The 15,087-nt window shown below is 56.5% G+C and overlaps 1 protein-coding gene across 1 annotated transcript in view; it reads right to left on the bottom strand.

The window, feature by feature from the left end:
* Positions 1-116: 116 nt before the first annotated feature.
* The window catches only part of LOC133342121 (myopalladin-like), a 44,042-nt gene continuing 29,071 nt past the window's right edge, over positions 117-15,087 (bottom strand). The window contains exons 9-14 of the mRNA XM_061551072.1: positions 14,873-14,919; positions 14,370-14,475; positions 12,342-12,588; positions 6,961-7,174; positions 2,152-2,297; positions 117-1,221 (exon numbers count right to left, since the gene is read on the bottom strand). Coding sequence (XP_061407056.1) covers positions 1,088-1,221; positions 2,152-2,297; positions 6,961-7,174; positions 12,342-12,588; positions 14,370-14,475; positions 14,873-14,919 — 894 coding nt within the window. The 3' untranslated portion in view covers positions 117-1,087. The remainder of the gene's footprint in view (positions 1,222-2,151; positions 2,298-6,960; positions 7,175-12,341; positions 12,589-14,369; positions 14,476-14,872; positions 14,920-15,087) is intronic.

Raw genomic sequence — 15,087 nt, 5'->3', positions numbered from 1 at the left:
CTCCTCCCCTTCCTTCCCCCCTCTCCTCCTCCCTCTCCCCATTCCTCCTCCCCCTCCCTCTCATTCTCCCCCTTTGCTCCATCTCCTCCATTTTCTCCCTCCCTCCCCTCCCTCCCTCCCTCTTCCCCTCCCTCTCTACAGCTACTCATCCTCCTCCTCCCTCTACCACCGTGAACTCAGGGACCAGAATTCGGAGTCGATTTGGGGCAGTGACCCAGCAGTTGGGAGATGTTTGTGCTTCGAGCCTGGCGGCCGCCATGATTAATACCGCAGTCGTGCGTATCAACCGGAACAACACCACCACGCGCCGCCCGCTTCACCCACAGCGGACGTTACAAGATCTCGTGATGTCGTTCGACATCGTATGCCATCGTGTGCCGGCATCACGAATCCAAAAGAGGCGAATTTGAAACATTGTGCTGCAAAGTGACTCCACTGGGAGTGGCCGGCCTCAGCAGCAACCGTCGCCCCCTGAGACTGGCAGCAGACGAATGCTGCTGCCAGGGACGGCTCCACTGGGGACGCCCTTCAAACGCGTCGAAGAGAGTAAAGGAGGGCAGCTCCATCGGAATCCAACCGTGACCATCATGGCTCTCATCATCACCATCATCATCACTCTCATCATCATCATCACTCTCATCATCATCACCATCATCATGGCTCTCATCATCATTATCATCATGGCTCTCTTCATCATCATCACTCTCATCATCATCATCATGGCTCTCATCATCATTATCATCATGGCTCTCATCATCATTATCATCATGGCTCTCTTCATCATCATCATCATGGCTCTCATCATCATCATCATCCGTGCCGGACAGGCAGAGGTCGCAACCGGGTACCCGATACCCGTACCCTACCCGATACCCGGCTACCCGTACCCAGTCGGGTACGGGTAGGCCGTGAGTCACTGGTGAGTCACCGTTTGTCACTCATTTCGAGTAGGGTACGGGTACGGGTACCCATTTGCGACCCTGGTGCAGCCGGGTACGGGTACGGGTAAGGAATCAAAACCCGTTTGCGACCTCTGCGGACAGGCGCCATGGGACAGCGTGCGTCTAGGGGCGAGAGGGGGGGGGGTTCAGAGGGCATTGCGGGGGGCGAAGGCAGCTCGCACGGCGGCTCCGAGCCCCCCCAGAGCGGCGTAGCGACCCCCGCCAGCGCTGCGACGCTCGCACCCCCATGGGGGGGGCTCCGGGGACGTGGGGGACGGTCCTGCACGTGGGGGGAGGGGGGAGGGGGGAGAGACACACGGGAGGACACGAGTTGAAGTATAGGTCGAGTGACCGGATGAGCACGCAAGAGACTAGCGTACAGGAGGAGTCTCGTAGTAGTAGGTTTTTACCATTTCAACTGGTACAAAACTGACACCTTCATACAAGGCATCATGTTTGCAATAACCACAACACAAGCAGTCAAAATGCAAACAAAAGGAAACAACTCTGATGATGGTAATGAAATGCACTGCCCTTGAGGTTGATTGGTCCACACCCGAGACAGCTTTTCTTAGAGCCTAGTCTCCATTGGTGTTGGACCAGATGACGCCAAAAGGCGTACAACTCAAAGACAGCGCACTATTTGAGTATTGAGAGCTCGGGGTAAGCATTTACACTATGAGACCTCCTTTACCAGTGGCAAAATATAGTAATAGGTTTTTACCCTTTCAACTGGTACAAAAACTGACACCTTTATACAAGGCATCATGTTTGCAATAACCACAACACAAGCAGTCAAAATGCAAACAAAAGGAAACAATTCTGATAATGGTAATGATATGCACTGTTCTTGAAGTTGATTGGTCCACACCCGAGACAGCTTTTCTTAGAGCCTAGTCTCCATTGGTGTTGGACCAGATGACCTGTTCTCCAGACAGACCTGTTCTCCACCTGAGGACGCCTGCTTGCGTTGTGGCCGAAACGTCGTGAGAATGATTTTATAATGTTTTATTTTAATTATTTTATTATTTCCATTCTACGTGACTTTACCAAAAGAACCAAGAAGATGAATCCCTGCAGTCACGAAAGCTTTAAATCGGGAGGGAATGTGTCGCCACGGCAATGAGAAAGCGCGTTGTTATGCGGGGAGGGGGGGGCGTTGCCATGGGGGCGTGGCGTTGCCATGGGGGCGTGGCGTTGCCACGGTCACCGTATCGGGGCTGTACGGTGACGCGCGCCGTGCACGACGCCAGGAGGCCGGAGCGCGAGCGGCAGGAGACCGAGTACCAGCCCGCGTCACGTGACCCCGCCTGGCCAATCACAAGGCACGCGTAGCCACAGCCGTCCTCGTGCATCCTGAGGGAGGGGGGGCGGGGGTCCGGGGCGAGGGGGAGGGGCGAGTGGGGGGGGGGGGGTGGTTGAGTGGGGGGGAGTGTGTGTGTGGGTGAGTGTGTGTGTGAGTGTCCGGCAAAACAACCTCCTACCTCCTCGCGGTGCCGGACGGGCAACACTGTCGTGGGCAGTGCTGTGGGGGGAGGGCCAATGCCCATTGGCCTCTCCCCTCATGGCGTCTGTGACCACCACAGTGGCTAAACGGGGGCTCTGGACGGGTGTGAGGGGCTGGTAACCCCTCCACCTTCAATTCATTACCACTAAACCACGAATTAAACATAAATCTGTAACAAATAAGCTTGTGCCGGAGGCCCCGGGGGGTCAGGCTTTTATGACGTCTCCTGGCCAAACCCCATTTGGCGGAGCCAGGAGATTGAATTTTCACCCTCGGGGCTCCTCCAGAAACAACAAAAAACCATTGCGGATGGCCACGTGGAATGTTCGAACGCTCACTGCGGAGGAGAGGCTGCCACTCCTCTGTCGGGAGCTGGACCGGTACCGCCTGGATCTCTGTGGCATTCAGGAGGTCCGGTGGACCGGTTCTGGCTCCTGCCACCATGAGGGGTGGACAGTCCTCTACTCGGGGCAGGAGACTGCCAAACAACAGGGTGTGGCTCTTCTTCTGAACAAAAGAATGAAGGGGGCGTGGGAGCGTGGCGGTGAGGTGTGGGAAGCTGTAAGCCCCAGGATACTTTGGGCTCGCCTTCCCATCAACCAGAGGCGAGGAGTGGTGGTCGTGGTTACTTATGCCCCCACCGAAGACGAACATCCGTGGAGGGATGCAAGCAAAGCCGATGAGTCAGACGCTTTCTATGACCTCCTGTCACAGGTGCTGGCTAAAGTGGCCACTCGGGACAGAGTCATCTTGTTGGGTGACTTCAATGCCCGAGTTGGTCATGATGCTGACACCTGGTCTGGAGTGATTGGAAGGCATGGGCCAGATCAGCTCAATAACAACGGTAGGAGGCTGCTAGATTTTTGTGCAGCCCATGGGCTTGTAATTACCAACACGCTCTTCCGGCATCGGCGCATCCACACAACATCATGGATACATGCCGGGTCCAAGCAAGAACATCTGCTAGACTACATAGTGACGGACCAGCGGATGCGAACCCATGTCCTTGACACCAGGACCTACCGTGGAGCTGATCTGTCCTCTGACCATCGACTAGTCATCTGTAAGATGCGCCTGCCTTTCTTCCACTCCGGTGGTGGGTGTACACCCAGGATCCCATTCCAACCAAAAGTGGCCTGGTCTCAGTTAGCTGATGAAAGTTGCAAGCGAGAATTTCATCATCGCTTGCAGCTGGGGTTGGCATCGTCCCCCACTCCACCTGATGTCGAGGGTAAATGGGCGAGGTTTAGGACTGTGACTCATGCAGCTGCAATGGCTGCTTTGGGTACGCGGTCCAGACCTCCCCAGAAACCCTGGCTGACAGAGGAGGTGTTCAGGTTAATTGAGAAAAAGCGACAGGCCCACTCTCATCGCCTACAGCATCCCACGTCAGAGAATGAGGAGGTTTACCGCAGCCTTCGCTCGGAAGTTCGGAGAGCCGTAAGGCGTTGTAAGGATGGGTGGTGGTCGCGGGTTGCTGAGGAGATGGAGTCTGCCTCAGTGGCCCGTGATCACAAATCACTATTTAACTCCATCAAAAAAGTAACCTGCAGCGCCACACCTATTACCATCATTAGAGGAAAAAACGGTGATCCAATCTCCGACCCCCAGGAACAGGTTTGCAGATTTGCTGAGCATTTCTGTGAGGTCCTGGGGGAGGGAAATTCTCTCAGCCAGGAAAACATCATGGCACAAAGTGGGGATAACCCTGCTGAGGCTGCGGTGCCTCAAATATTGGAAGAGGTCACCCCCTGTGAGTGGCTGGCTGAGGTTCCAGCTGTTGAGGAAGTACTGAGGGCGATCCGGAGTCTGAGACCAGGGAAGGCACCGGGCAGAGATGATCTCCCAAGCGAAATGCTGAGGGAGGGTGGCGTTTGTGCACAGACTGCCCTATATGACATCATAACAACAGTCTGGACCACTGGACGGGTTCCGCAGGACTGGAAGGATGCCCTGGTGGTCCCCCTCTTTAAGAAGGGGGACCGCACAGACTGTAACAACTACAGGGGCATCTCACTCCTCAGTGTGCCGGGTAAGGTCCTGGCAAGGATTATTCAACATCGCCTTGCTAGGCACGCTGAGGAGGGGCTTGCGGAGCCCCAATGCGGTTTCAGGAAAGGGCGGTCCTGCACAGATGCCATATTTTCTGTCCGTCTGCTACAGCAGAGGTGTAGGGAATTCCAAAAAGACCTACATCTCTGCTTTATTGACCTGGTCAAGGCCTATGATACCATCAGTAGGACTGGACTCTGGGTTGTTCTTCGTGCTTTCGGAGTCCCTGACCCTCTGCTCACGATCATTAAGGACCTTCATGATGGTGAGCGGGCCCGGGTAAAACTACGTGGCCGGGAGTCGGAGCCTTTCCCTGTACACCTTGGGGTGCGACAGGGATGTCCTCTGGCTCCCACATTATTTAACATCTATTTTGACCGCGTAGTTCGTGAAGCCTTCAATAGCTGTACCGGGGGAATTTCCGTTTGGTACAGATATAATGGGAGGCTGATCGACGCCCGGGTGCGATCAAGGGATGGCTCCCTATTGGTCAACCACGTTATGTATGCCGATGATTTGGTAATAGCTGCTCATTCAGAAGAGGAGTTGGAGGCGCTGCTGCTGAGACTGGAGCGTGCCACTAAGAGGTGGGGCCTTACCATCAGCCCCACCAAAACCAAGCACCTGCCTGGGTATTTTGTACCATCGGACACTCCACCCCCACAACTCCCAATTGGTGATGGGGCAGTTGTGGAGAGAGTGGAGAGTTTCCCATACCTGGGCAGTGTGCTTATGACCGGCTCCAGTCTATCAGCAGAGGTCTCACTCCGAATCAGTCGAGCGGCAATATCTTTTCATCGGTTGCGTAACGCTGTGTGGAAGCTACCTGGTCTGTCGCTCCGCACGAAGCTTCAGGTCTTCTCGGCCACGGTCATTCCCTCCCTTCTCTACGCTTGCGAGACGTGGACCCCCCTGGTGGAGCATCTTCGCCGGTTGGAAACATTTAGGCTGGCCTGCCTACGATCCATCCTGGGTTTAACCAGGCTGGATTGTGTGAGGAGCTCACAAATCCTTGAAAGATCTGGGCAAAGTCCCATCAGTGAGCTCCTCCGGCAGACAAGGCTGCGTTGGCTGGGTCATGTAGCCCGCATGCCCAGCCACCGCATGCCTAAACAGCTTTTGTTCGGCCGGATCGAGGGGGCTAGACGGGCGCGGCACGGGCTGGAGAAGAGATGGAGTGATGTGGTACAGGAGGACGTGGAGCTGAGTGGACTTGCCGATGACTGGTACCAGCGGTGTCAAGATCGGCCTCAGTGGAGGAGGCTCGTGAAGGACGCTACTGGGCAGTTGGAGGCAGTCGCCCTCCAACAACAACGGAGGGCGGAGGAGCGACGCTCACAACAACGAGCGGAGCGCCGGGTGGCTAAAGCACAGCAAGTTGGCACAGTAGGGGGCACAGGTGGTGCATCAGCCAGTCATCTCGGTCATCTCGGTCAGTCGACCAGTGGCACCTGGGTCTGCCCCGTGACCTCCTGCCAGCGGGCTTTCGACACTTCACGTGGCCTCAAGGTGCACTTGGCCTGGCACAAGCATCGTGGTGACGTCACCGCCACTTAGTGGCGAATGGCGGTTGTTGTTGTTGTTGTTGTGTGAGTGTGATTGAATGAGGGTGAGTGTGGATGAGTGTGGTTGAGTGAGGGTGAGTGTGTGTGGGTGAGTGTGGTTGAGTGAGGGTGAGTGTGTGTGTGTGTGGGTGCATGTGGGTGAGTATGTGTGGGTGTGTGTGTGTGGGTGAGTGTGTGTGAGTGTGATTGAGTGAGGGTGAGTGTGGGTGAGTGTGATAGAGTGAGGGTGAGTGTGTGTGGGTGTGTGTGGGTGAGTGTGTGTGGGTGAGTGTGTGTGTGGGGTGTGTGTGTGGGTGAGTGTGATTGAGTGAGGGTGAGTGTGTGTGGGTGTGTGTGGTTGAGTGAGGGTGAGTGTGTGTGGGTGAGTGTGGGTGAGTGAGGGTGAGTGTGTGTGTGTGGTTGAGTGAGGGTGAGTGTGTGTGGGTGAGTGTGTGTGTGGGGTGTGTGTGTGGGTGAGTGTGGTTGAGTGAGGGTGAGTGTGTGTGTGTGGGTGTGTGTGGGTGAGTGTGTGTGGGTGAGTGTGTGTGTGGGGTGTGTGTGTGGGTGAGTGTGATTGAGTGAGGGTGAGTGTGTGTGGGTGTGTGTGGGTGAGTGTGGTTGAGTGAGGGTGAGTGTGTGTGGGTGAGTGTGGTTGAGTGAGGGTGAGTGTGTGTGTGTGGTTGAGTGAGGGTGAGTGTGTGTGGGTGTGTGTGGGTGAGTGAGGGTGAGTGTGTGTGGGTGTGTGTGGTTGAGTGGGGGTGTGTTGTGTGGATGTGTGTGGGTGAGTGAGGGTGAGTGTGTGTGAATGAGTGTGGTTGAGTGGGGGTGAGTGTGTGTGAATGAGTGGGGGTGAGTGGGGGTGAGTGTGTGTTGGTGAGCGGTGAGTGAGCAGCGTAGGTGAGGAGTGTTCACTCACCGGGTGTGTTCGGAGGGGTGGACGCTCTGCTTGTCCTTGAGCCAGGAGAAGGTGATTAGCGGCCCCTCCTCTCCGTCCTCCCCGCCGTGACCCTCCCGGCAGGCCGCGACCTGCTGGGAGGTCGCGACCACCTCGAGGCGGAAGGGCGATCCCTCCTCGGCCACCACGTGTCTCAGCGGCATCACGAAGTGCGGCGGCGACTCCACCTCCATCGCTGCTCACCGCACTCAACGGCGTTAGTCGCTCACCGCACTCACCACGCTCACCATACACACCATACACCCCACACACACAACACACACTGCGCTCACCATGAACACCACACTGACCACACTCACCGCGTTAGTCGCTCCCCACACTCACCACACTGACCACACTCACCAACCTCACCACACTCACCAACCTCACCACACTGACCACACTCACCACACTGACCACACTCACCAACCTCACCACACTCACCACACTGACCACACTCACCAACCTCACCACACTCACCAACCTCACCACACTGACCACACTCACCACACTGACCACACTCACCAACCTCACCACACTCACCAACCTCACCACACTGACCACACTCACCACACTGACCACACTCACCACACTCACCACACTCACCAACCTCACCACACTGACCACACTCACCACACTGACCACACTCACCAACCTCACCACACTCACCAACCTCACCACACTGACCACACTCACCACACTGACCACACTCACCAACCTCACCACACTCACCAACCTCACCACACTGACCAAACTCACCAACCTCACCAACCTCACCACACTCACCACACTGACCACACTCACCACACTCACTACACTCACCAACCTCACCACACTCCCCACACTCACCACACTCACCAACCTCACCACACTCACCACACTCACCACACTCCCCACACTCCCCACACTCACCACACTCACCAACCTCACCACACTGACCACACTCACCACACTCACCAACCTCACCACACTCACCAACCTCACCACACTGACCACACTGGCCACACTCACCACACTCACCAACCTCACCACACTCACCAACCTCACCACACTCCCACACTCACCACACTCCCACACTCACCACACTCACCAACCTCACCACACTCACCACACTCACCACACTCACCAACCTCACCACACTCACCACACTGACCACACTCACCAACCTCATCACACTCACCACCTCACCACACTCACCAACCTCACCACACTCCCCACACTCACCACACTCACCAACCTCACCACACTCACCAACCTCACCACACTCCCCACACTCACCACACTCACCAACCTCACCACACTCACCAACCTCACCACACTCACCAACCTCACCACACTCACCAACCTCACCACACTCCCCACACTCACCACACTCACCAACCTCACCACACTCACCAACCTCACCACACTCCCCACACTCACCACACTCACCAACCTCACCACACTCACCACACTGACCACACTCACCACACTCACCAACCTCACCACACTCCCCACACTCACCACACTCACCAACCTCACCACACTCACCACACTCACCACACTCCCCACACTCCCCACACTCACCACACTCACCAACCTCACCACACTGACCACACTCACCACACTCACCAACCTCACCACACTCACCAACCTCACCACACTGACCACACTGACCACACTCACCACACTCACCACCTCACCACACTCACCAACCTCACCACACTCCCCACACTCACCACACTCCCCACACTCACCACACTCACCAACCTCACCACACTCACCACACTCACCACACTCACCAACCTCACCACACTCACCACACTGACCACACTCACCAACCTCATCACACTCACCAACCTCACCACACTCACCAACCTCACCACACTCCCCACACTCACCACACTCACCAACCTCACCACACTCACCAACCTCACCACACTCCCCACACTCACCACACTCACCAACCTCACCACACTCACCAACCTCACCACACTCACCAACCTCACCACACTCACCAACCTCACCACACTCCCCACACTCACCACACATTTACCAACCTCACCACACTCACCAACCTCACCACACTCCCCACACTCCCCACACTCACCACACTCACCAACCTCACCACACTGACCACACTCACCACACTCACCAACCTCACCACACTCACCAACCTCACCACACTGACCACACTGACCACACTCACCACACTCACCAACCTCACCACACTCACCAACCTCACCACACTCCCCACACTCACCACACTCCCCACACTCACCACACTCACCAACCTCACCACACTCCCCACACTCACCACACTCACCAACCTCACCACACTCACCACACTGACCACACTCACCAACCTCATCACACTCACCAACCTCACCACACTCACCAACCTCACCACACTCCCCACACTCACCACACTCACCAACCTCACCACACTCACCAACCTCACCACACTCCTCACACTCACCACACTCACCAACCTCACCACACTCACCAACCTCACCACACTCACCAACCTCACCACACTCACCAACCTCACCACACTCCCCACACTCACCACACTCACCAACCTCACCACACTCACCAACCTCACCACACTCCCCACACTCACCACACTCACCAACCTCACCACACTCACCACACTGACCACACTCACCAACCTCACCACACTCACCAACCTCACCACACTCACCACACTCACCAACCTCACCACATTGACCACACTCACCAACCTCACCACACTGACCACACTCACCAACCTCACCACACTCCCCACACTCACCACACTCACCACACTCACCAACCTCACCACACTCACCAACCTCACCACACTCACCAACCTCACCACACTCACCACACTGACCACACTCACCAACCTCACCACACTCCCCACACTCACCACACTCACCAACCTCACCACACTCACCACACTGACCACACTCACCAACCTCACCACACTCAACAACCTCACCACACTGACCACACTCACCAACCTCACCACACTCCCCACACTCACCACACTCACCAACCTCACCACACTGACCACACTCCCCACACTCACCACACTCACCAACCTCACCACACTCACCAACCTCACCACACTCACCACACTCACCACACTCACTACACTCACTACACTCCCCACACTCACCACACTCACCAACCTCACCACACTCCCCACACTCACCACACTCACCACACTCACCAACCTCACCACACTCACCAACCTCACCACACTCCCCACACTCACCACGCTCACCACACTCCCCACACTCACCAACCTCACCACACTCACCGCGCTCACCACACTCACCACGCTCACCATAAACACCACACTCCCCCCGCTCACCACACTCACCGCACTCACCATACTCACCATACTCACCACACTCACCATACTCACCACGCTCACCACACTCCCCACACTCACCAACCTCACCACACTCACCGCGCTCACCACACTCACCACACTCACCACGCTCACCATAAACACCACACTCCCCCCGCTCACCACACTCACCGCACTCACCATACTCACCATACACCACACTGACCACACTCACCGCGTTAGTCGCTCCCCACACTCACCACACTCACCACACTCACCCGCTCACCACAGTCACCGAACTCACCACGCTCCCTGCATTCACCACACTCACCACGCTCACCACGCTCACCATACTCCCCACGCTCACCATACACACCATACACACCACGCTCACCACACTCACCACACTCACCGAACTCACCACGCTCCCCGCATTCACCACACTCACCACGCTCACCACGCTCACCATACTCACCACGCTGACCATACACACCATACACACCACGCTCACCACAGTCACCGAACTCACCACACTCCCCGCATTCACCACACTCACCACGCTCACCACGCTGACCATACTCACCACGCTCACCATACACACCATACACACCACGCTCACCACACTCACCGAACTCACCACACTCCCCGCATTCACCACACTCACCACGCTCACCACGCTCACCATACTCACCACGCTCACCATACACACCATACACACCACGCTCACCACACTCACCGAACTCACCACACTCCCCGCATTCACCACACTCATCACGCTCACCACGCTCACCATACTCACCACGCTCACCATACACACCATACACACCACGCTCACCACACTCACCGAACTCACCACGCTCCCCGCATTCACCACACTCACCACGCTCACCACGCTCACCACGCTCACCATACTCATCATGCTCACCATACACACCACACTCACCACACTCACCACACTCACCACACCCACTGCACTCACTGCACTCACCGCACTCACCACACTCACCATACACACCACACTCACCATACTCCCACAATCACCATACACACCACACACACCACACTCACCACACTCACCATACTCACCGCACTCACCGCACTCACCACACTCACCATATACACCACACTCACCATACTCACCACGCTCACCATACACACCACACTCACCGCACTCACCGCACTCACCACGCTCACCATACACACCACACTCACCACACTCACCACACTCACCACACTCACCACACTCACCATACTCACCGCACTCACCGCACTCACCACACTCACCATATACACCACACTCACCATACTCCCCACGCTCACCATACACACCACACTCACCGCACTCACCGCACTCACCACACTCACCATATACACCACACTCACCATACTCACCACGCTCACCATACACACCACACTCACCGCACTCACCGCACTCACCACACTCACCATACACACCACACTCACCATGCTCACCACGCTCACCATACACACCACACTCACCACACTCACCACACTCACCATACTCACCACACTCACCATACTCACCACACTCACCATACACACCACACTCACCACACTCACCACACTCACCATACTCACCACACTCACCATACTCACCACGCTCACCATACACACCACACTCAGCACACACACCATACACCCCACACTCCCCACACTCACCACACTCACCCCCCCACACTCACCACGCTCACCATAAACACCATAGACACCACACTCCCCACACTCCCCACTCTCACAACACACTCACACACACTCACCATACACACCACACTCACCACACTCACCACACGCACGCACACACACACACATACACACGCACACACACATGCACGCACACACGCACACAAACGCACACGCACACACACGCACACACACACGCACACACGCACACGCACACACGCACACACGCACACGCACACACGCACGCACACACACACCCGCACACGCACGCACACACACGCACACACGCACACACGCACGCACACACACACGCGCACACGCTCACACGCACGCACACACGTACGTGTGATTGTGACGCGTGCGCTGCTTCCGCTCTCCCCCGCCGCGTTGCGTGCCACGCACGTCACCAGCAAGCCACCGGGCTCGCTCCGACCGCCGGTGCCGCCGGCGCCCCCGGGCCGCAGCTGCAGCAGCAGCAGCAGCGAGTGCAGGCCGCTCTCCTGCACCAGCGCACGGCAGCCCGCGGTGCGGCCGCTCACCGGGTGGCCCTCCACGCTCCACGCCACCTCGGGCTCCGGCAGCCCCGTAACCTGCGCCGCCACCGCCGTCGTCGCAGGCACATGGACGCAGGCGGAGGTCCCCCGCGTAGCCGGCGCAGGCCGCCGGGGCAAGTGCGCGCTCGGCAACGAACGGCGACTGTAATGCCGCGTCGCTCGCGCCAGGCTAGGTATGCTTTGAGGCTACCGTGTGAAGCAGAGGTCGCAACCGGGTACCCGATACCCGTACCCTACCCGATACCCGGCTAGCCGTACCCTGCCGGGTACGGGTACGGGTAGCCGTTTGCGACTCTGGTGCGGCCGGGTATGGGTACGGGTAGGCCGTGAGTCACTGGTGAGTAACCGTTTGTCACTCATTTCGGGTAGGGTACGGGTAGGGAACGGGTACCCGTACCCGGCCGGGTACGGGTACGGGTACCCATTTGCGACCCTGGTGCGGCCGGGTACGGGTAACGAATCAAAACCCGTTTGCGACCTCTGATGTGAAGTGTGGAAAGCTGACCTCTGGCTGGAGGTCACTGGGACAGATCCAGGTGGCGTGGGTTGACTCACTTGCACATGAAACTATAAAGTATTCTTATTTGACTGGGTAAGAAGGCCCACTGAGAGACAAAGATCCCCCGTATAGCCTTAGCCAGACTGTTGGAGCAAGTGCCATTAGCGAGGAGCACCTACGAAAGCCGGCATGGCACACGAGGGGGTGGGTGGCCAGCACCAAGCGCGGCCGCCTTAGTCTCCCTCGTGGCGATGTTTACACACCGCACCAGGTACTCATTTGAGGCTGAGTTGACCCAAGGGAGGCCCAGGTCTGGTTCAGATAATCGTCACTGGCGTTGGCCGTGAGACTGAAGCAGAAGGACTTCTCCACAATTCTGGCTGTCGCCTGATGAAGCTGGTTGCAATTACCGACGTGCCGTCGTGATCAAATTGTAAATGTCTACGTGACTTTACCGAAAGAACCAAGAAGATGAATCCCTGCAGTCACGAAAGCTTTAAATCGAAATTTAGAAATTAATTAGCATGTTTTGTTTCCGTAACAAACCTTACTAATTGGCTAAGTCGGGTGGTCAGGGTTAACGATGCATTCAAATTTACGCCATCTAACCCCAAAACACCTCCGCTATGGAAAACATTGTTCGCGAAAGCCGACGTGTTAAACAGGTCTACTGTTTACACCATTGGAACCTCATTTGCCAGTAAAAAATGATAATTGGTTTTTTACCCTTCTATCTGGCAACAAAACTGACACCTTCTTTACAAGGAGTCATATTTGCATAGACCACAATACCTGCAGTCGTAATGCAAACAAAACACACAACTCTGATAATGCATGCACTGTCCTTGAAGTTGATTGGTCCACACCCGAGACGGCTTTCCTTAGAGCCTAGTCTCACATGTTGTTGGACCAGATGAGTTGTGCGCCTTTTGGCGTCATCTGGTCCAACCCATGTGAGACTAGGCTCTAAGGAAAGCTGTCTAGGGTGTGGACCAATCAATTTCAAGGACAGTGCATACATTATCAGAGTTATGCTTTTTGTTTGCATTACGACTGCAGGTATTGTGGTCTATGCAAACATGACTCCTTGTAAAAAAGGTGTCAGTTTTGTTGCCAGATTGAAGGGTAAAAAAACAATTATCAGGTCTACTGTTGCCGCAGAGACTTGCATGAACCTCCATTGCCTTGGAGATGAGCACTACATCACCATGGAGGACCAGTGTCATTGCTCCCGTTGCCCTGGAGACCCACGTGACCCCCCCCTCACCCCAGTTGCCATGGACACGGGGGTGGGGTGGAAAGGGGCAGAGGGTGGTACCTTGCAGTCGAGGCGGCAGAGATCCCCCTCGCTGCCCGTGACGTCGCTCAGCGGCTGCACAAAGTGAGGCCGGTAGTACTGCCGGGTCAGAGGGCACTCGGGCACACTGCACACAAAGACAAAGGTCCCCCCTATAGCCTTAACAGACTGTTGGCGCAAGTGGTGCTAGTGAGCACACACGAGGGGGTGGGTGGGCCAGGACCACGCCTGGCCGCATTTGTCTCCCTAGTGGAGATGTTTACATATCGCACCAGGTACTCATTTGAGGCTCAGTCGACTTAGGAGATGCCCAGGACCGGTTCAGATAATCGCCAAGGTGTTGGTGGCTGTGCGCGGGAATCGAACTTGCGAATTTGCGTCACCGGGTTCGTAGCACAGCGCATCGGGATCATGCGTGAGTCGTGCGGGGGTCTACGCGTGGGTCACGCGGGGGTCACGTGGGGGTCACACGAGGGTCACGTGGGGGTCACGCGGGGGTCACGTGGGGGTCACGTGGTGGTCACCTGGCCCCCGGGTCGCTGGCGATGTCTGTGTCAGACGTGACCGAGTCCTGGAACAGAAACACGGGAGAGAGGGCGGTTGTGCAGCTGTTGTTGTGAGGCTGTTGTTGTTGTGTTGGCGTGGTGGCGTTATGTGTGTGTGGTGTGCACAGTTTGTGTGGTGCGCTGCGGTGTGCTGCTCGGTCATGCATGGTGGACGCAGTGTGGTGTGCTGCTGG

This window comes from Lethenteron reissneri, chromosome 2 (genome assembly GCF_015708825.2).
Source record: "Lethenteron reissneri isolate LAM-NWPU_2019-01 chromosome 2, ASM1570882v1, whole genome shotgun sequence".
Taxonomy (NCBI): Eukaryota; Metazoa; Chordata; class Hyperoartia; order Petromyzontiformes; family Petromyzontidae; genus Lethenteron; species Lethenteron reissneri.
This window is presented reverse-complemented; position numbering and strand designations above follow the sequence as displayed.